Source organism: Ictalurus punctatus, chromosome 4, assembly GCF_001660625.3.
Source record: "Ictalurus punctatus breed USDA103 chromosome 4, Coco_2.0, whole genome shotgun sequence".
In the NCBI taxonomy this organism is placed as follows: domain Eukaryota; kingdom Metazoa; phylum Chordata; class Actinopteri; order Siluriformes; family Ictaluridae; genus Ictalurus; species Ictalurus punctatus.
In genome coordinates this window covers 12,538,164-12,562,152 of record NC_071284.1, presented here as the reverse complement: position 1 = coordinate 12,562,152, position 23,989 = coordinate 12,538,164, and the positions used below count along the sequence as shown (strand labels likewise).

Below are 23,989 nucleotides of genomic sequence, written 5' to 3'. Positions count from 1 at the left end.
CAGCTCTAATTAATTCACTGATAGGACCAGCAGACCACCACCTTCTGGCGGATATAGGAAGTGGACCATGTTCTCTTATTGTTGATGACTGCTGTCACGACCAGAAAACAACTCTGAGTAGACATCAGATATTACAGCAAGAAGCTCTAAAAAATCACTAGCACCTTTTGCAGGAGTGATACATGTGGTAGCTAGGGATTCACAGACCATAGCAAATGCTTTGTTCAAATTCCTGGATGACAGCAAATCGTCTATACTGAATTCAAAATCCGATTTTGTGAAACATATATGGACAAATTGAACAAATTATTACATAATTAATTACTACATTTAATTAGGGCCTACTAGCAATGATAAACATTTCTTTTAATGCTTTTGATAGGAATCCAGCAGTTGCCTTGGATTGGATGGGAAAAAAATTGGGCTACTATTCATTCCTTTTGGACGGGTTTTGAGTTGTCATTGGGATGGACATTTTTCTTGGACCTGGCGACCCTGACAGTAATGCTTGCGTCCGACGCCAAAAAATGGACCAGGACCCACCTAGATGAAGGCATGTATTATATGCAGCTATGCACCATGCTCCCTTTCAAGTCTCTAGGATTGACTCCTTTCTGACAGGGTGCTAATTTAATACTATTCTTCTACCCTCATCTATTTGTTCTAGCATGAGAATTTTTTTTGGATGAGAACTACAAAGAACTTTGCTCTACATAAGAGTGTCTGCTCAATAGTACTGAACCTTATAGTATTGAACATGCTGTTCTAAGAAGGAGTTATGCAAGTCATTCACTTCTAAGCCAAGGTCAGCTGAGACCAGCCATCAGAAAACAGCAATATCGCCCCCTACTGCTGAGAAACGCACTTTCTGATTATAAGCAGAAATATCCATTAACATGATTTCATAGATTAAAATTGAACCCGTTTTTCTGAGACAACTCATCAAACAATGAGATTCTGAGCAAAGACATTGAGTGCACAGTGCTCCCAGGTCAGGGATTAATGATCACTGCTCTCCACGGACATGCCTTTCTTCATGGACAAAAGCAAAAGGGAAAAAGACCACACAAATTCATTTTTTTATGTGACGAACACATGAACAGCGTTTATTAACACTGCCTTCCACTGAGGAAAACAGCAGTTTGAACAGCTGCACTGTGAGATACCCACAGTTCACTTGGATAATGGGCTGTTTTTTTTCCACCGGTCTTCTCAAGATCATAAACAAATCCACAGATTATAACCCAGTCGCACATAATCAACACAGAATGGAAGCAAAGTCACTGATGTTGTGCAACATGTCCATTGCTGTTCCAATTTATGTAAATGTCTAAAAGTTGTGTTTTTTTTTTTCCTTTTCTTCTAAATCTGTACAGGAATTTGCTCTCAGAGAGTGTAGAAAAGCTGGTCTAAACTTCTTAGATTCATACAGTCGTTCACTGGTCAGCCACATAGTTTCATGTTTTAATCCACCACCTGTAGAATTGGTGCATTACACAATCAAGAAATGGCAAGGCACTGCCAGAGGTTCAGAAATGTGAATTTTGCAACGAATTCATACAGACTCTGTAAAAGACAGTCATTTAAGTCTGGTACTTAATTAGAATAGGTTGAATATTGTAATATAGGTGGAGGAAGCGATTGTAATTTAAGATAATTTAAAATCCTCCTCCAAAATATTCAAATTCATTCTTCAAAAATGGACATTTATTACATTCATAGTAATAAAATGAAATCTGTTGCCATAATTGCATAAAAAATTAGGACTTTTTTTTTTTTTTAAAAACCCCAATAACCAAATGACTAACTGGAAACTTGAGCACTTTATTGCATCATCAGTTTGACTCAAATGGGGCAATGCCCAAAATCATTGTTAACGAAACTGACAGCAAAAACAAGCATCTGTTCTTCAGCAGCCATTGCTGCAAAGCCAGTTTAAACACAACTGTGTGGCTAAAACACCTTTTAGAACAAAGATTTTTTTCATTGATAAATTATGAGAGGAATACTTGTAATAAATATGTACATCAAATATATTCCACTTAGACTTTACATCTTTCAACCTTTGTTTAACGCAAATCCAAACTGAAGTGTATTAATTGTGCTTGTAGCTACATGGGAGGGATTCTGTAATCTTGAAAGCAAAGTAGTAAAGAGAACAAGATTCCCTACAACAAACAACCCTCTTGCAGCAGTCTTTAGATCACAAAGTCTTTGTATAAAAAAAGTTAAAGTCATGTTCGCTATTGTTCTGTAGTCACAATGACATGAAACACTGCTTTGTGTGTTTGTGCAAGTGGGCTCAGCAGTCATGTGTTCAGCCCAACAGGAGGCCAGACAGAGCATTCAGGTCCCTCATGTAAGGGTTGTCATTGAGGATGCGGTCGATGCGCTGCTTTTGGTCAGGGAAAATGTCATACAGCTGCTTCTTCAGTTCTGTAGTTTCTGTGGGTGAGCGCTGTGGAGGTGGAGAAGGGGACGGCCGAGGCGGATGCCAGTCAGGCGGGCCGGAATGGGGCCAGTGTGACGCTGATTTGGACTGAGTGGGCAACGGGGCATGTGTCTGGGCATAAACTGATGGCGCGGCCTGCAGATCCGTCCTCAGTGGAGGCATTAGAGGACTTGCAGTGGATCTGGACAGAGGAGGAACAAGGTCACAAAATGTTTAAGAACACTTGCTAAGTACCGTGTCATTATAACTGTAAACCAAAACTACTTGATATTCTGTGGATATTTTTGGGACAACTCACCTGGGGCAGCTGTCTTTGCGCAGGAACTGCTCCAAGAGAGGCCCATGTTTTCCTAAAGGATCATCTGGGATCATGAAATGATCCTCCACAAAGGTGAACTGCAAGAGACTGAATGCAGCCACAGAAGAAAACAGTTCATGTCCAGCTTTATCGGTTATGTCAAAGACTCACTTAAAGGGCTTTTCACACTGAGCGGGATTAAGCGGCCCGAATGTATGATGCGATGACGCTCTTGAATCGAAACAGTAGATCCCACAACGGGCACGATCAGTCGACAGTGACATTTTTTCCCTGACCAGTGTCTCGATTTTTTCCCCGTCGCGCCACGATAAAACGGGCTGTCAAATTAGGTTTGAGCTTTAGATCACATTCACAGAGCTGCTGCTGTTGCACAAAAGGGTGAGACTGGTAGCGCACAAAGCTGTTTTGAAAACCAGTGTAAACACAGAAGAGTATTCCGGAAGAGAGAAGAGAATGGATGTTGAGTTCTTGCTATCATTGGTGTCTGAGAACAGATAACTTTTTGATAAAAAAGTCACAGCAACTACAAAAACATTTATTTAAAAAAAAAAAAAAAAAAAAAAAAAAAAGTGTATAATTGCAATCCCCTTTATTATTATAATTCTTATTCTTCTTTCAGCTATCTATCCATCTATCTATCTATCTATCTATCTCTCTCTCTCTCATATATATACATATATAGACACATACATACCTACACACACACACGCCTTATATACTTTTAGATTTTAAAAACTCAATTTTTTTTTCTTTAATATCTTGCACAAATAAAGGGGTTTTGACCCACTACTGTGTTACTGCATTATATTTCACATTATTTACTTCATACTAAAACCTTTCTGCCTCCCTTTTTGGGTAGAATACACATAATAAGAAAAGTTAGTTTCTGTGCTTCTTAACAGTTTAAGTGATTCTTCTTCTCTGTGGTCAAAGATGATAGACTGATCCGCTGAATAGTGGGTTGCGCCACCTAGTGTGCAAGCGTGAATTAACCGAGAGCGATCAATCGTTTCGCATTCGGCGTGAAAGCACCGTCTGTTGGCGCTCCGGTTTGCTTTATCGCATCACACTCAGTGTGGAAGGGCCTCAAGACTTAGACAGATTTCCAAACGAAAGGAAAATTTTACCTCTCTTGTATGATCTTCCTCCAAGCCTCAGACTGTGTAACAAAGTCTCTCAGGTTGTCATTAGTGACGATGATGCCTCCTGTCTTCTCTGCCAAATGAAGCAAGAACCTGTAGACATTAGGGAACAAAACACTATCAACATATGCTGCAATTATTTAAGTGCAGCTTTCAGCAATTCAAGATACATCTAATGGGATGATCTATGATGAGCACTTGAAAGAAGAAAAAAAAAAAAGAGTGGGGGGGGGAATTATTTAAAAAGCATTGGGACATACTCATTTTAGGAGTGTATACCTGTCATCATGTGAAGTTATCCTTTGTCCACAGACCTCTCTAGAGGGGGTGAAGGACAGCAACCGCAAGTCCTCCAGCTGATTAAGGAAGTGTTGCTCTATGAGAAGTAAGGAAAAAAATAATTCACATTTTCAAGCCAGGAAGCCCACACTGGAGTTAACCTGAAAATTGCAAACTAAATTCTCAGTGCATTATGTGAAAATACATAATGAACATGTCAAACAGGTTACATGAATGAGAAATATTATGAATAATTATTTGTTTAATGCAAGTTAATGGAGCTGCTGGACCTAAGCTATATTTATACTATGGAAAGTCATCCAAATTATAATAAGTGACACATAAAATGCGTTCAAATATTAATATAATTAATTGAACATTAAAACCCGGTCGCAAAGAATTTACATGTTAACACAGATTTTGGTTGTTGTTAACACTGATTAGGAATGTTAATCAGATTCTGCAATGTAGAATTTGATTAACACTACTAATGGGTCTTTCCATTCTGGGCCTAGTATTCTACTTAATCATCATCTTTGGCTCAATGATGCACGCTGATAGGCAGCTTACTGCCACCTACTGGTGAGAAATGGCTTTACTGCTCAAACAAGATAAAGGAGCAGACAAAATAGTGACAAATTACCACTGAACTATATTTTGTGAGATTTTATATATATATATATATATATATATATATATATATATATATATATATATATATATATATATATATATATATATATATATATATTGTTTAAATATATTTACTCTAGCTATTTAAACCCCTCATATAGGAGAGAAATCAGTATCCACACTGATTTAGCATCAGGTGGTCAGGACAATTAAATGTATGAAAAACAATTCTTATCAACATCACTCACTAGTCACAGTTCTAGCTTTGGCTACTGTTTCCCTATGAATATCATAATTTAAAAGTACAGATTGAGATTTTGGTGGAAATTGAATATTGTGGTTAATTGAATCAAGCAGAGAGAGAGAAGAAAAAAAAGAAAAAAAAGGCTGAAACAAATGTCTCCAGTGTTCCTGGCCCACATGTACTTGTGCTAGCCTAGGCTAAACACCTGATCGCTAGTAAAAGAGGATATATTATTGAAGCTAATGTGAGGAGAACCAAATAATAACTTATTAAATTATTCACCCCACAGACCTAAATATAATTATCCACACCCATCAAATTGGTTGGATTGAAAGTAGGAAAAACACCAATTTTTAAATCCATGACTCACTGGTAAACCAATTAGAAACTTGCTATAACCAGAACGGATAAGCAAAACAATTATGATAATGGAATAATAGATAAGGTATGACTACTATAGTATAACACTGAATGTCTGCAAGTCCCTAATGTCCTGGAAAATCTGAGTATTAGCATGAGACCTTTTAATTGACATTTTAATTTTGACATTTTCAGTTTGAACAGAATATACACATAGTTTTACCAGCTCTGCTCAGGACCAGACAGTACACTACAACAGACATTCACATTTAACACCCAAGGTGACCTATTAACACACATAAATGATTGGATCCCTGTTAAAATGGCAAGTTTTTGTGATGGAAAAAAAAAATAAAATCATGATAAATCATGTCAGAACTCTCAATGTGAAATTACAATGCTTTTTTTCCCTTCATAGCAAATAAACAAAGCACGGATACGGCAACATTTTTTTTTTAAATAGATGAACGTTCTGGCTTTGTGAAAAATACTTCAAACAAATTAAAGGAAATTATTTTAATTAATGGCATATTGTTTTATCCAGATCAAGTAGTGGGAAAAATATGGAATCACTCAATGTTGAGGAAAAAAAAAATGGAATCACCTTGTAATTTGCATTTCTAAAACAAATTCCAGAACAAGCATGAAAATGCAAATTAGTCTGCAGTTAAAAGAGGCATGTTTTGAAAGTCAGCTGAAACAATGGAAACGATAAGACTCCTTCAAGAAGGAAATCCAACACAGAGTGTGTTCCCAGTCAGCTGTGTCTAAAAGTTGGTGCAAGTATGAAACAAAATTGGAAGGGTATAAAAGGAAAACATACGGGTAGACCAAGGGAGACGGCAAAGCATCAGGATAGGAAACTCAAAGCCCTATGCATTGAAAATGCACAACAAAACAAAAGAAAAACAAATAGCCGGAAGCAGGAGTGAATGTTTGTGACTGTAAGAAATCAGATGAATGAAATGGGATTTACGTACAGAAAAGCCAAACGAAAACCAGAACTAACAACTAAACAGAAGAAAATGAGGTTACAGTGAGCTAAAGAGAAGCAATCATGGTGTGGATGATTGGATGAAAGTGATATTCAGTGATGAATCACAAATCTGCATTGACCAAGGAGCTGGAACTTTTGTCTGGTGCCGTTCTAATGAAACGTATAAAGATGACTGCCTGAAGAAAACAAATTTCCCCACTCATTTATGATACGAGGTCGCATGTCAGGTAAAGGACCAGGGGAGACCTCAACAGTCAATGCACGGGTGTACACTGAACTTTTGGACACTTTTGTCATTCCACAGATAGAAAATAGGTTCAGTGGTGATGAAGTCATTTTTCAGGATGATAATGCATCTTGCCACAGAGCAAAGAGTGTTAACGCTTTTCTTCAGCAAAGGCAGATCAACTCAACAGCCAGCAAACAGTCCGGATCTCAATCTGATTTAAAATAAATGGTGAAAATGAAAAAAAATTTGGTTCATGACAAGGCTCCATCCTGCAAAGCTGATCTGTCAACCGCTATTGGAGAAAGTTGGAACCAGCTTGATGGACAATATTTTTTTTCATTAGTGAAGTCCACGCCTCAAAGAATTCAAGCCGTAATAAAAACCCAAGGAGGAGCAACAAAATACTAATTGTGATTTTTGTTGTTAATGATTCCATAACTTTTTCCTCTACTTGATCTGGAAAAAAAATATGCCATTAATTAAAACAATTTAATTTGTCTAAGGTATATTTCATGAAGCCAGAATGTTTAGCTATTAAACAAATATGGTTGTGTCAAACCTGTGCTTGGTTTATTCGCTACGAAGTAAAAAAAAAAAAAAAAAAAAAAAAAAAAAAAAGCTGTGTGAGCAACCTCTAAGTGTGGTGATTCCATCATTTTTGCCAGGAGTTGTAGATCACTTACAGATCGTTCTTGTTATAACAAATGACAAAATTTACACTGCAAGAATGCAAACACAGCATCTAATGACAATAAACTTGAATTAAACCTTTTAAGAAAACTTTCCCCAGCCCCTTGCACACAGTGGAGCATTTTGGATATAAACATAAGTTTGTGCTCGTGCATCACTGTTGTGCTTAACTGCTACACAAGCTCTGCTTTGTAAAGTTTGCAGGTTATGGTCTTCTTCACGGCGTTTAATATAAAATGTTCCCTCGCCTTAGAGGAATTGGGTCGCACATTATTTTCCTCGGTCACTTGATGAATACGCCTCGGTCTGATGGTGACTGAGGTCATGTTGGGCATAAAAGGTAATGTTGACAAACAGTGAAAGGGAGACATTTATTTTAATTGACTCAGGGTATTCTGCTAAAGCTAGCACCATCGACTGGGACATGGCTTATACCTCCGGTTAGTAAAAAGAAACCCGAGTGTTCAATTTGAGACGATAACTAACCTTTTAAAATTCATACACTTGACGGTAGAGTACACAGTACATAGTGTAAGTGCATAGTATGTCATTTGGGACACAACTCTGGTTTCTACTTTCAGATGTTTGTTTTTGAAACAGAAGTAAAGCAATAAACATTCCCCGTGCTGTGCGCAGACCAACTAATCAATAATGAGATTGGTTGAAAACGATTTTCAGAATCAATTAATATCGATTTTTCATCGATTAGTTGTTACAGCTCTACATTAGATGTACCAGGGAACACTGAAGGCCATCACCAACAAGTGAAGAAAATAGAGCACCACAGTGACATTATCAAGAACAGGACGTCCCTCCAAAATTTACAAAAGGACAAAACAAAAGGGAGGCTGCCAACACTAAAGGAGCTGGAAGAATATCTGCCACACTAATTACTCTCTGCATGTGACACCAATCTCTCGTGATCTTCACGTCTGGGCTATGAGAGAGTGACATGACAGAAGTCCTGTCTCACAAAAAAAAACATCCAAGCACAAGCAAATCACCCTAAACCATGTTGCAAAATATGTTATGGTCTGATTAGAACAATTACAAAACGTATAATCATTCCAAAAATTTTTGATAATAATAATAATGAATATAAATGCCCTCACAATTTCACAGATCTATAATGTTTTTGCATGAAAGAGTGGGAAAATATTGCCAGGTCAAGCTGTGCTATGCTGACAGACTCTTACCCAAAAACACTGAGAGGTGTAATAAAATCAAAAGGTGCTTCAACAAAGTATTAGTTTAGGGGTCTGCACACTTCATTCACAATCACTGTTCATCAGTACTAGATGTAAACACTGTACAATGGGAACATGATAATCTACATTAGGGGTATTCAACTAAAATTTTTAATGGTTCAGCTACATAAAACTCTTTGTTTATAAAGGTCTGGATAAGCATCTAACATGACTGAATGTCGGCCACCTCACCCGACATCAGCGCCTGACCCCACTAATGCTCTTGTAGCTAAATGGCTGAATGGGCAAATGACCACAGCCACACTCCAAAATTAGTGGAAAGCCACTGAACAGTGGAGGTTATTATAACAGCAAAAGGGGACTAAATCTGGAATGAGTTGTTCTACATCTTTAAACTACAACTTTTCTTGAACTGAAATAGTTTTTGCTTTCGCATGTCTCTCAACTACAATTAAAGTTCTAGGGTTTTAAAACTGATGACCGGCAAAAGTGAAAATGGAGAAATTTGCATTTAAAGATTTCATTTCAATTCCACTGAAAGACATTCCGCCTACCAGGTCTTGTGAGTCTGAGTCATATTACCATGCGCAATTTAATTTGCTAAAGCAAGAATACAATGTCAGCTTAGTGTTTGCCTATGTAAGTGTAGCATAGAGAGCACCACAAGTTACAGGTTTGAACTGTTTACCATGTTGTAATATGGAAATGTATTAAACTTTTAATATCATTTAATCTGTTAACACAAAATTCAAGTACCATACATGTTACACATTAACACAAGCAGACATGATCTGTACAGACGCAAGTATAAGGACTTGGAAGAAGGATGTGGATTGGCAAAAATGTTATGGAAACTTATTACGGAAAGTTTTGTTGTTTTCATTTTGAGCTTAGTGACTTACTTGTAACTCTCTTACTGTAGCTCACGTGGAGAAGCATAGAACTGAACTGTTTGTGCTTAAGGGTCTTACTCAAGCACCGAACATTGCTCCCTGGGAATCCTTGGAAATTCTCAACCTCCTGGCCACTGAGCTACAGCTGCTCCCATGGTCATATCATCCACAAAATCCTAGTTATTTAAAGAAAGCCTAATTTACGAACTGGTTCCTAGATTCTTGACCACCGCTGATGTGAAGGAATCTTCTAGGCTCTTACCAGTGATGTTGGGGTCTTTTTTCTGCCTCCACTGGGGCACAAAGACGGTGATCTCTCGATGTCCCCTTCGCCAGAAGGCTTCCACAGCAATGGCAATCCCACGACAAGAGAAGATTCGATGGAGTCCATGTCTGGAAATAAGCAGTTGTGATATTAAATGTTATTGACACAGGGGGTTAATGCATAATGAACATCTTAAACTGACTCAGAAGCAGACTCTGAAATGGTAAAAGAACATGGGCTTTATGAAATAAAGCGAACAGAAGCAAACAATATGTGTTTGATTTCTGTAGTATAAGACAGTGTCTCGATGGTATTCCATCTCCAAGGAAACCCATTAGCAGTAAAAGTTCAATAAACACCTGGATTTAATCTAGGAACAAAGTTAACACCCATGAAAAACACACACACACACACACACACACACACACACACACACACACACACACACACACACACACACACACACACACACACACACACACACACACACACACACACACACACACACACACACACACACACACACACACACACACACACACACACACACACACACACACACACACACACACACACACGGGGAACTTCCCTGTAAGAGAGAAAGTGAAGTTCAGCAGGAAGTGTTACTAAATCCACCACAGTTGACGTATATAATAAAATAACCTTGCCATCTGGAAATGTAAATTGACAAATATGCAAAAAACCCATTCTACCAAGAAATAACCACTAAAAAAAACCCTCGTAATTTTAACCAAGTGAGATTCAGATTATCACCACCTGTATCACTTTCTCTGCTAACCTGTTCTCTTAAAAGAATTGCAAATAAAGCAATGAAGGAAGCATAATTACATTAAATTATGTACAGCAACAACAAGCAGAATAAGTATTTCATCACACAGTCACTGGCCTATATATGGTGGAAATGTAAGATTGTTCCCTGGGATAAGTGCCCCACTGAAAAGTCTGAGCTGGCTTTACGAGATCATTTAGAGCATCAAGAAGTTCTTAAGGCAATGACTACATGGTCAAGTGAGCACGATTACGGTCTTCAGCAACGTGACCACGCTGCACATGGTGAGCTGATTGGCATTTATCAACGTACACAGCTTAGCATGAAGAAAACCAACATTACAGAACCATGTGAAAATGTGGTGGGAATTTTTTGTTTGACTTGGCAAAGTTTGATCAATGAGGCCTAGTGTTTCAAAGATCTATTTTCAAAATAAATGTCCATTTCCCAAACATCACTTCCTCCTCCACAAACAAGTAATTCAGTCAAAACAAATCAACAATGCTATGCAACAAATTAACAATACTGTTAATGTAGAACATTGAAATCAGCTTAATTAGATAGAAGTCGAGCAAGTCGATCACTTCCTTTAAATGCTTTCCGACCTTTGTGAAATGGGTATTTTACAATGCAATCAATTGTGCGCTGACTTTAGTGAAAACTGGATGAATTAATTGTACTGTATTTTCTCCATGCTGATGTATTCTTATTGTGCTTGTCTACCAACACAATATTATAACGGTATTTATTAGTACCTGAATAGTTTCTTATAATAACTGTTGTTACCAATACAGTTAGGCTACTTTTTAGAATAATAACGATAATCATCATCAAAATCTCTACTTAAATGAGAACATTTCTAATAATGTTTGAAACATCTGGGAGCAATGCAATTCTGCTGTTGGTGAGAGGAACTCTACAGATTATTTCACAGCTGCCAGGGCAAAAAGTTAGCATCCTCCAGTCACATGTAAGTCATTTATGTGAATAATTAGCATACACACAACTTGTTGCATACTAGTTCCTATAGTATAGGCACGTCTTATAATCTTGGTATCAGTTTTTGTATGATCACCTCCGACACCCGTCACCACCCCCCGCCCCCAAAAGAATTTTTTTGACTGCTCACAAAAAAGCACTCTAGCTCACATTTTTATAGGTCAGGACATCCCATATTGCTTTTTCACTAGGAAGTGTCTCAAAGCCTATTACTCTGGGGTTGTCAATGTGATCGTTTTTTTTTTTTTTTTTTTGACCTCCCACCACTAGAACTACTTCATTACCACACATAAAATTTCACTGTTATTCAAATATGTCCCTGGCGTAAGTCATCCTCCTACACCTAAACCATTAATCACACCTTGGTGCCCACTGTCACAGTTCTCATAACAAGAGGGCCTTGCAGGAAACCACCTAGAGAATAGAAAAGAAACGCTGAAAAGTAACATTTGAAAGAGATGACAGAGGAGGAAGCATGAAGATGCGTGGGCAGAGAGCCCACAACCTGAACCAATACAGGTCACCCACTCATTTTGTACCTTATCTTGGTTTATGACACCCACTCTCTTTCACACACACATGCACGTACAAACCTGAGTTCAAAAACATGCACATTCACACAACTTACTGGAAGTGACTTCTTAACCTTTAAACATTCTTTCACATTTAGATACACACACATAACATCCTCATACATCCACAACTATAGTGGGTTAACAGTAGCGACTTTTCACTTCGTTTCTCGGCTAGTTAACTATAAATACATACCGATCAAACACAAACACTTACGCCATGGCCACGTTGCTGCCGTCTATGATGATGTGCCGGAGGTTTGGGTGCCCGGGTACATCCTGCAGGACCAACCGATAGGGGGTGCGCAGTGACTGATGAAAGCGTGACATCCCCGTAAGAGGAATGGCCTTTGGCGGTGCTGGTGGCTCAGTGTGCGGCAGAGGCACTCGTGGACAGGTCTGGTAGGAGCAGCTTGGCCGTGTTTCCAAAGCAGAACTGCGCAGTGCCGTCACGGTCTCCATCCGCATGGGCCCCACAGTCTGCGAGCCACCCCGTGACAGGTAATCAAACCTGGAGTCTGATTTAAGATCCAGAGGCCCAACTGTCCTGCATTTTCTACCAATCTCTATGACATCGTCATCATTGTCCAGTGATGCTGCACCGATTGTTTGGCTCTTCTGGTTCCAGCCATTACTGCTGGGCACCTTGATATTCTCTTTTAGCTTGATCTCTGTTAGAGCTCGACCCTGCACTCGTTCCTTCTCCTTGAGCCGAGCGCAAGTGGAGTTGGTGGAGGGACACGGATTAGCTATAGGCGAGGTCTCTTGGCTCTTTTGGCTCTCCTCCACTATGCGCTCCAGCAGCAAGAAGGTGTCTTCTGTTTGGCCTGTTTCACGCACTACTCGTTCTACCACATCCTGCTGGTAGCCCATGGTTCTGAAGAAGTTCACCAGACACCGGAGGTTGGTCTCAGGGCTCACGGCTTCGCCCTCATCAGATGTATCACCAGTGTCCAACACCAGTGTGGCCATCCTGCCAGGTGGCCTTGTCCGTGTCTGGCTGTCATCACGGGCTTTCTCTCTGTCTTGGTCCTCGTCCCTCCTCTCCAGTGAGAACTGCCTTTTCGTGTCCCGTTGCTCACTCTCGGATGAGCGCCGCTTCTGAGTTGGCCGTCCGTTCAGTACCAGCACGTCAGGAACAGGCACAGGGCTGGACGACTTGTCCTCAAAGGAAGCCTTGTCCCTTGTGGATGACTTTTCCTCAAAGGTTGCAACCAGGATTCGGTTGGAGAGCTCAGTGACGGGAGTGCTGGTCTGAGAGCGGTCCTGCTCCACGTCTATAATAAGCTGTGTGGGGCTCTGCGCCAGCCCCAGAAGCTCCTCCTTTAAGGCGCTAGGCAAAAGCAACAGTTCCATGGTGTATTTGTCTGCCCGCTCCTCCACAAAGTTCTTAAAGGTTCGCTTGACCGAGGGCTCCCGGTCAGCTGGCAAGCTACGTTTCTCTTGGAAGAGGGCAACAAACTGCTGTACGCGGCTCTGTGCCATTACCACGGCTTCGGCACAACCCAGCAGCCTCAGACGGCCCGGCTCTAGCACCTGCACCTCAGCACTTGTGTCTCGCAGCAGATGGTCCAGAAAGAGGCCACGAGCACCAGCGAAGATGCAATGCATGTCCACTGGATATCTCTCTTCTTTCTGCAGCTCTGGGTCACAAAGGCCCTTAACGTACTCCTGAAGAAAAACAATAGTACGGCTGCATTAGTTATCACACAATAAAGGTTTCTATATATGGGTGCTACAATCCAAATATTGTGGTAGTCAAACGGTTGTTGAGCATGGATGTATCTTATAAAATCAACAAGCGAAACGTTACAAAAGTAGCTCATAATAATGTGATGCATGATTGTGCAAGACAATAATTTTGGATTGAGTTTATAGAATTAGAAAATGAAACCACAATAACTTCAATGCAACACCTAACACACCCAAGTGAAGGAGCATACCCAAGCATGCATTTATACAGCAATTTATGTCGTTTCTGTCCTATAGCACTGAACCTGTTCTAGTTCATAGTTGCAGATGGAAAGGTGCAACCAGGGCAACTTTTCTTTATTTATGACAATATACATCTATTTATACAAGACCCAAGACAGTTTTTCACTCTGGTCTCCTTTGAACAGTGGACTAGTTCAACAAACAGACTTCATAGTAAACCATAATGAACTTCCTTTGCTTTTACACTATCCATTGTTACCCAGATTAGCACAGGTTCCCTTCTGAGTCTGGTTCCTCTCAAGGTTTCTTCCTCTTAACATCTTATGGAATTTATCCTTGCCACCGTCGCCAGCGGCTTGCTCAATTGGGATTAATCCACACACTTAAAATCTGAATCCTTTGTTCATATATTTCTGTAAAGCTGCTTTGAGACAATGTCCGTTGTAAAAAGCATTATACAAATAAAACTGAATTGAAATTGAATTGAATATAAGGACCTTGAAAGAACTGCTTCAAGGATCTAGCCGTATGAGTTTGATACTGCCTAATGAATAAATAAATAAATAAATTTTATACACACACACACACACACACACACACACATACATACATATATGTATATATATATATATATATATATATATATATATATATATATATATATATATATATATATATATATATATATACACACATATATATATATATATATATATATATATATATATATATATATACACACACATATATATATATATATATATATATGAAATAAAGAAATGCATAAAAATAGATATAATATGTTCCACTTACAATACATTTGGCAATAATTGTCATGATTTGGGAGTTCAATACAAGGTTTGGAAATGTCAACATTTGAGGTCTGGAACTGGACTGGTTTTTATTAACCACTGGGATAGTTATTACTATTATTATTATTATTATTATTACTACTACTACTACTACTACTATTATCATCAACAAGCACATATCATACTGCACATTAACATAACACGACAGGTTCCAAACCCAAAACCAGTGGGGGTTTCTATGTGACTAATGGGAAATGTGGACCACCTGGCAGTCCCTCTATGTGACACACAAGGCATGTGATCGGCAAACATTACTGAATGCCTTGGGGTTTGGGTGGCCAGAAAGAGACTAAAAATAACATGAAAGACCTAGGATATGTGAATTTTCTTAACAGTTGACTCAAAAAGTAAGTATGTGGGTCTGTGATAGAATGACTGGTTTTCCACGCCTTCTCTGCAAGTGTCATTGTGACACAGGAACCCCCCAAGAGTAGACCATTACACCAACAAAAGGAAGCTGAGATTTTTTCTCTGTTTAGTTTGAATGAGTATTCCATTTACCGAACATTACAGGCACAGATTACCGTTAATGACATTGGGCTGAAACTCACAGCTCTGAAGGACAGTGGAAACTGAACATGAATTATAAAGCGGGGGTCCCCACTCTGACTAAGCAGAAACAAACGTGTGACAGAGCCGACGTCATCACAGAATATGTGACGTCTAGCCACTAGACGGGTGTAACACAAGGCTGCAAATGAGATGCATTAAACACTGACACATTATTAATGAACAAGTCAGCAAATCACAGCACATTATTCTTACCTCAATGAGGCACTAGTGCAAGAATGACAATAGCTCAAACCAGAAACGTGCAGCTTTTTCCTAGAGATGCACCAACGTATCGGCTGATAAAGGCTGTTTTTCCCGACGTCGCCTGATAGTTAAAAAACATCCAATGATCAGGATGATTATATCCTGCCAATCAAAAAAGGGCAGGAAAACACATCGATTTTGTGCTGTGTGTAAAGATGATGTCTCTTGTGTGAAATGACGACAAAACTACAGTTTGTAAACTCTAAGTTCTGCACTGCTGAAATTTTACACCGGAAGTGAGCAGCAGTAAAGCAGGAGTTTCAGTGTCAAGTCTAATTTTAATCTTAACTGCGTTGAATTAAAAGGGCCAGTACAACGTTGAATAATTTAAATGAAGATGAGCTGACAAAAAAGTACATACTGCACAGAAAAATATATTTGTAGAGTAGTGTATTTCATATCCAGTTAATGTTAATATATAAAAAAGTTTATATTATATATTACCAGTTTGATGTCAGTGATGAAACAGAAATGCTTTTGTTTGTGGTGAGTGCATGTGAGTCTTACAGGAGGTCTTTTTTAGAATTCAGTCAATGTTAATATGAATTAATAACATTCAATAAGACAAGAAATCTTACTTTAATCTTCAGAATTTACTTAATGTTTTAATGTTAATTTGAGTAATGTGTTTTCTGTTTATGAGACCAGTTACTGTGAAACAACTAGTTGAAATGGAGAGAATAAAGTTTTTATTTCCATTTCATTCAGAATTGTAGAATTAATTATCTTTAATTCAAAAGAAGGCATAAAAGGCAGAACTATCCGTATAGGTCAATATCACTCTGAATAATCGGTTATCAGTATAAGCTGAGAAATTTAGAATTGGTGCATCTCTACTTTTCCCTTTATGGTGCATGGGAGCAGTTCTGATTTTGAAAGCTGGTTTGACCATTTCAGCGCTTTTAAGATTATGATGCGTAAAGATGATCTCAGCAAAATTCCATTACAGACTGTGTGACAATGTCTTCTCCATGTTAGATTATACAATGAAGATCCTCTGACGATAGACCTGTGTGAACCAGGGTTTCAGCAGCTAAGTAAGAGTAGAACCTGGACAATATTGCGGTGTTACTAAAAAGTGATCTTTGTGACCTAATATGGGGTTAAAAGGAAATTAAACATATATATAACAACTATTTGTATAGGTTTGAACAGGTTTAGAGGCTTAGCATTCAGTTTTGGGTGTAGTTGGTCCTGGGTTTTCCAGTTTAGCACTCATCATTGTGTGGACATTCCACATTTCCCGGCAGCAGCACTTCTTACTTCCGCTTCGCAATTCAACGTAAACAATGTCGCGTCAGGAGAATTGAGTAAAGAAGTACACTCAATAGTGAAACATTGTGTCATGTCAACTACATAGCGTCTAGAGGTTTTTTTTTTTTCTTTTTCGCTGAGGTAATATTACGGTAAACTTCAGTGACGAAACATAACCATGAGGGTTACGTGAAGCATTAAGTAAAAAGCTCCCTATTGTCATTTTCTTAAGACACTATGACAGTACTGAAGACACTGATTCATACTGAACTGTTAACCATCAACAGCCAAGAGCTGCTTAGCAGTTCACTAGTCTTATAATATAGACAAACCCAAAAATAAACAAAGAAAAGAATACACCATGCTTGAAACCAATCCACAGTCACATTTTCTATCAGTGACCGGAGAACATATTAGCTAATGTGTTAGCTAACTTTAATCCTAGCCCTCCTCGGATACTTTGTTTACGAATATATAAATATATACATTTGTGATGTGACACCAAACGTTAGCCAAATATGTATATAAACACACTATAGGTGCATTACCTTTGCTTTCGATACATCCTCTTTTTTCCCCTTCAGCTGAAGCCAGATTTGCCTGGACGCTTTACTTCCGTGGGCTCCAACAGTGTGGTCCAACAGGCCAATAATTGTAAATGCTACCTGAAAAACTTGTTCGACTCGAGACTTTGCGCATTTTAACTCAGGTTCTTTGCCTTCGTGCACTGTAAATTCATCGACGGTCCATGCCTCTGGCAAGAGTTTACTAGCGGCAGGAGCGCGGCTATTCCCCGGCAGCACTGCGTAGGTTAGCTCGGTGATTCGCTTCATGCCTGGGAGGGGCCGCGTTGTTGACATTTTCCCTTTTCAATTGCTATTTATTTATATAACACACACGCGGTAATACGACTCGCTTCCCCCCTTCATGATTTCAGATGTATCGTCTCTGTCCTCGACCTCGGTAAATGGCACACTAACCAATGTGTCGGTTAACTTTTAGTTAGCGTAGCTGGCTGCATCCGACAACCTATAGAACCCGGAAAACCCCGTTGACGTCATCAACACGCGCCATTGGTTCCTTACTAATCAAACCGCGGCAAAGAAATAAACGTCCAACATGATTGTTTTTTTTTTTGAAGAGAGAAGTTCAATTCAGTTCAGTTCAGTTCAGTTCAATTCAATTCAGTTCGCTTTAAATTGTATAGCGCTTTTTTATACAAGTGAGATTGTCACAAAACAGATTTACAGAAATATATAAACTTCCAATCTAAATTTTAAATTCAATTTTAAATTCATCCCTAATGAGCAGGCCAGAGGTGACGGTGGCAAGAAAAAAACCTCCCTGAGATATGAGGAAGAAACCTAGAGAGGAACCAGACTCAAATGGGACCCATCCTCATCTGTGTAACAACATCTTGGTAATTATAAATAAATTCCTTCTATAACTGTGCTACATGATAAACCAGCTGTGTAATCACATGTGCAGCTGTGTAATCAGGAGATTCACCACAGTCTCAACATGAAGTCTATTCTGCTGTGTATATCAACAGTCTGTGTATATCAGCAATCTGTCTATATCAACGCTCTGTGTATATCAGCGCTTTGTATATCTGCTATCTGTGTATATCAGCAATCTGTCTATATCAGCGCTCTGTGTATATCAGTGCTCTGTGTATATCACCGATCTGTGTATATCAGCACTCTGTGTATATCAGCGATCTGTGTATATCCGTGCTGTGAAATAGACACAGAACCAAGTGGAATCAAATATATTTTAAAACATGCTGATAAATATCTCTGAAGCTAATATTTCAGAAACAGGTCAACAGAACATGGAGCATATCTACAGGAATTGTTTAAAAGTGTCTGACAGCTCTGTAAGATTGTATCTACACTACATTCATCAACCTGCAGTATGTCTGATGTCTTGTAGAGTACGGATATAATATGGATACAGTCATAAACATTATATTAGTGGAATTTATTAAAAAGAGCAATTTTGCATTAAAGTCGTACAGTGTGAGTACAGTAATAAGTATTTTTTTTTAAATCACCAAAAATCTAATCTACATTGTTACATAAACCTATGAGTACAGCAATAAATAACATTTTACAAAATAAACCCAGAAATATTAAGAGCTGCAGTACTGTAGTTAGAGTATGACCTACTACAAGTGCAGTATTATGTAAAGCTCTTACAGGAGTACAGTAATCATTAGTGTATATTAGTACAGAATGAATCATTTTTTAAGTCACTAAAAATCCAGAAATGCTAAGGGAAATTACATTGAAGAGATTAAGACACATAATGTGATGTGAGCAACAGTGGTTTTGTTATTCTGTGTGGAATGTTTTCCTCATGTCTCTGATTAAAAGCAATACCATTTGGATATTGTATTTCGCATACTTTCACTGTTATAATTGTTTTTCTATTTTAAATGGAATCGCACAGTGAAATGCAATGAAGTGGTTTGGATTGCTTTTAAAGGTGGATAAGATAAGATAAGATAATGCTTTATTAATCCCCAGATGGAGAAATTTGGGTGTCACAGCAGCAGCAAGACAGGTGAAGAAAATAAAGATAGTAAGGAGAAAAATACAGGGGTATTTAAAGAATACAGTGGGTACATACATAAATATATATAAACAACATTCTTCTGACGCAAATTCAACATTTATTTCTTGAAAAGCAAGCCCTGATGAGCAACATACACCTACAGCAAATAGTGAGGACATCTGAAAAGATTTTCACCATCAACACCTCCTTCAACAACCACTGCATCCGCAAAGCCACCAGTATTGCGGACAACAACTCTCACCCGTTTCATGGACTATTCACCCACCTGCCATCTGGCAGAAGGTACAGGAGCATCTGTGCCACCACCAGCAGACTCCTCAACAGTTTCTTCACTGAGGCAGTCAGATTACTCAAACCCCGGCTGACTCCCAACACTCAACTGGGATAGTCGAACACCAAACCCAGTTAGTCTCAGTACCACTGCACATGCATTAACCCAGTAAGACTCAGTCCTGCACACTGCCCTTTACACAGCTGCATCAGTCACTTTATACTAAGGAACTCATTTTTGCTGTTATTGCTGCTATACTTCTGCTGCTACATTACACAATAGCTTACAGTTTACAGTCCATATTTACAGTTTACAGTGAGTTTACAGTCCATGTTTACAGTTTACAGTCCTTGTTCTGTGTATCTATTGTCTTATGTATTTACTGTCCTGTGTATTTATTGTTTTGTTCTGTGTATTTATTGTTTTGCCTCGTCTCACACTGTTGTGTATTTGCACTTTATGTAGTCTTTCATACTGTTTCGTGTTGCACCTTGGACCTGAAGAAACGTCATTTTGTTCCAATGTATACAAGCTATATAGAGGAATGACAGTAAAACCCATTTGACTTGACATAAAAGCAGTGCAGTGAAGGTTTTGCTTTTCAGTACGGAATGTTGCAGTACATTCATTGTGTTCACAAATGGGAAGCTAAAAGTTGTGTTGAATTTCATGCTTTTACCAGTGTGATTGCTTTTTGCTCTTGGTCAGAATCCTCTCCATAGCCCACCATATAAATGGCTAATTGTGAGTGAATATTACAGTCCACTCTGAAAGTATGGGAATGGCAAGGCCAATTCTTTTGTTTTTGCTATACACTGAAGACATTTTGGTTTGATATCAGAAGATGAATATGAGATGATAGATCAGAATTTCACTTTTACAGCTAGATGTGTTAAACAACTTAGAACATTGTTTGAACCCACCCATTTTTCAAGTGATAAAAATATTGGAACATGTGACTGACAGGTGTTTCTTGTTGCCCAGGTGTGTCCTGTTACATTGATTGTTTGTTTAAACAGTTAATATTTCTGAATGTCTACTCTTGGTTTGAGCCTTGAGTTTCACTTGTGAAGACTGCATTTGTTGTTAAAACTGATAAACCAACATGAAGACCAGAGAGCTGTCTGTGGGAGAAAAGCAAGCCATTTTTGAAGCTGAAAAAAGGACAATCAAGCAGCGGCATTACACTGGGCAATGCAAAAAATTTGGTATGTCCTGAAAAAGAAAGAAACCACTGGTGTACTAACAACCAGACATCGAACAGGTCGGCCAAGGAAAACAACAGCAGTTGATGACAGTAACTTTGTGAAGAAAAACCCAAAAACAACTATCAGTAAACAAAAGTTCTGGAACGAAGATGAACCTCTACCAAAGTGATGGGAAGGCCAAAGTGTGGAGAAAAAAAGGATCTGCATACGATACAAAACATGCGAGCTCATCAGTCAAGTATGGTGGAGGTAGTGCCATTGCTTGGGCTTTCATGGCTTCTTCTGGAACAGGCTCACTAATCTTTATTGCTGTAACTGATGGTGGTAGCAGCAGAATGAATTCAGAAGTCTATAGAAATATTTTATCTGCCAATTTACAAAGAAATACATCCAGTCCAATTGGGAGGAAATTTATCATGCAACAAGACAATGACTCAAAACACAATGACCCATCTAAATATGTTAAACAACTTGGAACAATGCACTTTTGGTGGAAGACCACCAAATATTTATGTGAACAAAAGTATAGGACCAGATTGTACATTAAAGTAAATAACACTTAATATTTGGTTGCAAAAACTGCATCATAACTGCAACTGCCGGAAACCCCCTGATATCACCAAACTGTTCAGTCTTTTGTGATGTTTTTTCAGGCTTGTACCACAGCTTTGTTTCAGTTTTTTATTTAAAATTTTTTTTTTTATTAAACTTTTGCTCACCTAAAGATTTGGTGGTCGTTTTTGCAGGCTGATGAGATGATGAGGAGCAGATGCGTTTGCTGATTCAAACAGGAGGGGGAGCAGAGTGGAGTGCCATGCCCAGGGAGACACACAAACACACTCAAACAGGAGGAGAGGGAGAGACAAACACGGGTAACACAAGGAAGGGGGAAAATAGATAAACACAAGGAAGTGGAAAAAAACAGGAGCCTTGGCTGAAACCATGACAATCCCCCCTATCAACAGGAGCCTGCAGATGACCTGCCAGGCTTGTCAGGATGGGCCTGATGGAAATCCTGGATGAGAAAGGGGTCCAGGAGGGGTCCAGGGGTCCAGGAACGGGGCACCCAAGTCTGCTCCTCCGGTCCATGCCCTGTCTGGGGTGGGTTGGGTGCGTTGGGTCTCCTTGACCACTGCCTCAATGTCTCACATAACTGTTCCTACCATGCAGGAATAAGGGAAGATGTCATGGCTCGTGGGGGCCTCTTCAGAGACAAATTGGTGAGAGAGGGCATAGGGCTTGACCTTCCTGGATCTGGGGTGGTACGTGATGGTGAAGTTGAAGTGACCAAAGAATAGAGCCCAGCATGCTTGACATGAGTTCAGTGGTTAGTCCACATGATGGACTTATGGTTAGTCCACACGATGAATGGCCCCCTTGGAGCCAGTATCTCCATTTCTCCAGAGCCAGCTTGACTGCAAGCAACTCATGGTTCCCCACATCGTAGTTGCTTTCAGCTGAGAACAGGTGGCGAGAGAAGACAGGACCCTTTTTCATTTACACCAATTTGCCAATCTTCCATTTGGGTTTTTCAGAGCCACAGCTACATCTCAATGTCCAAATGACTGTGTGCTACAGCCCCACTGTGCATATGCCACTATGGATTTAGATGACATAATAATCCACAATATGATTGCCAGTGGCATCTGCAGCATCTGAGGGCAGTTCTAAAATTCTTTGACATGAGCCAGCCTCACAACAAACCTGGCAAATCTGTGATTGGATGGGCCAGGTTATGCTATCTGGGATTTCACTTGTCATAGACAGATGTGTCCCCAAATTAATAAGACTGCTGTGATTACAATCTGATCACAAACCAAGATCAAAAAGGGAGTGAGAAAGTTCCTGGGGCTGGTGGGATATTATCATAAGCTTGTTCCTAATTATATGTGGCATGTGGGGGTGTGATTTAGCATGAGTCTGCATTGGAAAGTAAGTGTTTGGGGGCAAGCTAGAGGGGTAATGACTAAAGTGGCACACCTGAGCCCTTGAGCAGTGAGCTGAGCTGTGTTGCCAGCTGTGACGAGTGGAGCATAGCCAAGTAGAAAGTAGTGATCAAGCCGGAAAGCTGCAACATTATTTGTTTAGTAAATGTTTTAGATTATTGTCTGACAACAAATCAAAAAGTTCACATGACATCTTAACCTGGGCTTGATGTGTTTTCTGAGTGACTTATATCACGGCAAACAATCTTTCCAGCCTAAGTCAAAAAACTTCAGAGACAGAGGGTTAGTAGATGTCAAAAAGTAAATAAACTTTATTGAAACTATAAAGTGAGACAGTCTGCAGAAAGTCTAAATTATGAAAACACACACATCCCTTTTTATAACTTTCTCCACAGCATACTCATCTTATCTGGGGTTTTGCCTTTCCTCATTAAAAACAGACCAATCTTCTTCGCCACAATTAATTAATTATTCATTTCTATATGTTATCTTAAGTTTGTGGAGCATGCGCAGTTAGTTGTTTTTCTTGAAACGGTTTTATGAGGATAAGGTTTCTTTTTAAAAAAAAAAAAAAAAAAAAAAAAAGGTTTCACTCAGTCAGACTCTTTGTTTTTTTTTTGTCTCCCGGACCTTGAAAAAAACACTACCTTCTTAGGCCTCAATGAGTTTCTGTCTGTTTCTACCTGCTGTCCTAGCTAAAACCTACCTCCCCTCCTAAGGCCTTATCCTAACTCGTTAATTGATATCTGGCCTCAAAGTTATTTGCTTCTGTAGAGGAAGATACAGGCTGGTACAGAAAAAAAAAACAATTATTGTACATTAAGACACAGAATTCATCTAACTCAATACACGCTTAGAATATAACTTCATCAAACATTGTTCTATGGATTTAGGTTATGCTTCTAAATATTGATTATACATATAGATTATGCTTGTTAACTAATATTGATTATTTGATTATGCTTAAGTAATAATTCTATATGTTGGTTATACATATTGAATACACTTAATAAATATTTTCTATACTTACTGCAG

The 23,989-nt window shown here is 38.9% G+C and overlaps 1 protein-coding gene and 1 long non-coding RNA gene across 2 annotated transcripts; one reads left to right on the top strand and one right to left on the bottom strand.

Annotated features, from left to right (window-relative positions):
* Nucleotides 1–1,804: 1,804 nt before the first annotated feature.
* On the bottom strand, nucleotides 1,805–17,994 carry n4bp1 (nedd4 binding protein 1). The gene is made up of 7 exons (XM_017465786.3): nucleotides 17,498–17,994; nucleotides 12,290–13,743; nucleotides 9,709–9,839; nucleotides 4,193–4,289; nucleotides 3,899–4,006; nucleotides 2,751–2,858; nucleotides 1,805–2,633 (listed from the first exon to the last, which is right to left on the bottom strand). The coding sequence occupies exons 1-7, from the start codon at nucleotides 17,807–17,809 to the stop codon at nucleotides 2,318–2,320; spliced, it is 2,526 nt and encodes an 841-aa protein (XP_017321275.1). The 5' UTR covers nucleotides 17,810–17,994; the 3' UTR covers nucleotides 1,805–2,317.
* Nucleotides 17,995–18,001: 7 nt separating this feature from the next.
* LOC128629534 (uncharacterized) lies at nucleotides 18,002–21,745 on the top strand. The gene is made up of 3 exons (XR_008393882.1): nucleotides 18,002–18,369; nucleotides 19,481–19,517; nucleotides 19,642–21,745. It is a non-coding gene; the product is annotated as an uncharacterized LOC128629534 (long non-coding RNA).
* Nucleotides 21,746–23,989: the final 2,244 nt, after the last annotated feature.

What these genes read in the sequence shown, in the direction of transcription:
- n4bp1 (XM_017465786.3), bottom strand. Translation starts at nt 17,809, where the DNA reads ATGTCAACAACGCGGCCCCTCCCAGGCATGAAGCGAATCACCGAGCTA. An exon ending in AGGATGTATCGAAAGCAAAG is followed by an intron (nt 13,744 to 17,497) that starts GTAATGCACCTA and finishes GTTTTTCTTCAG; the next exon opens with GAGTACGTTAAGGGCCTTTG. An exon ending in GGCAGCAACGTGGCCATGGC is followed by an intron (nt 9,840 to 12,289) that starts GTAAGTGTTTGT and finishes GCTTATTTCCAG; the next exon opens with ACATGGACTCCATCGAATCT.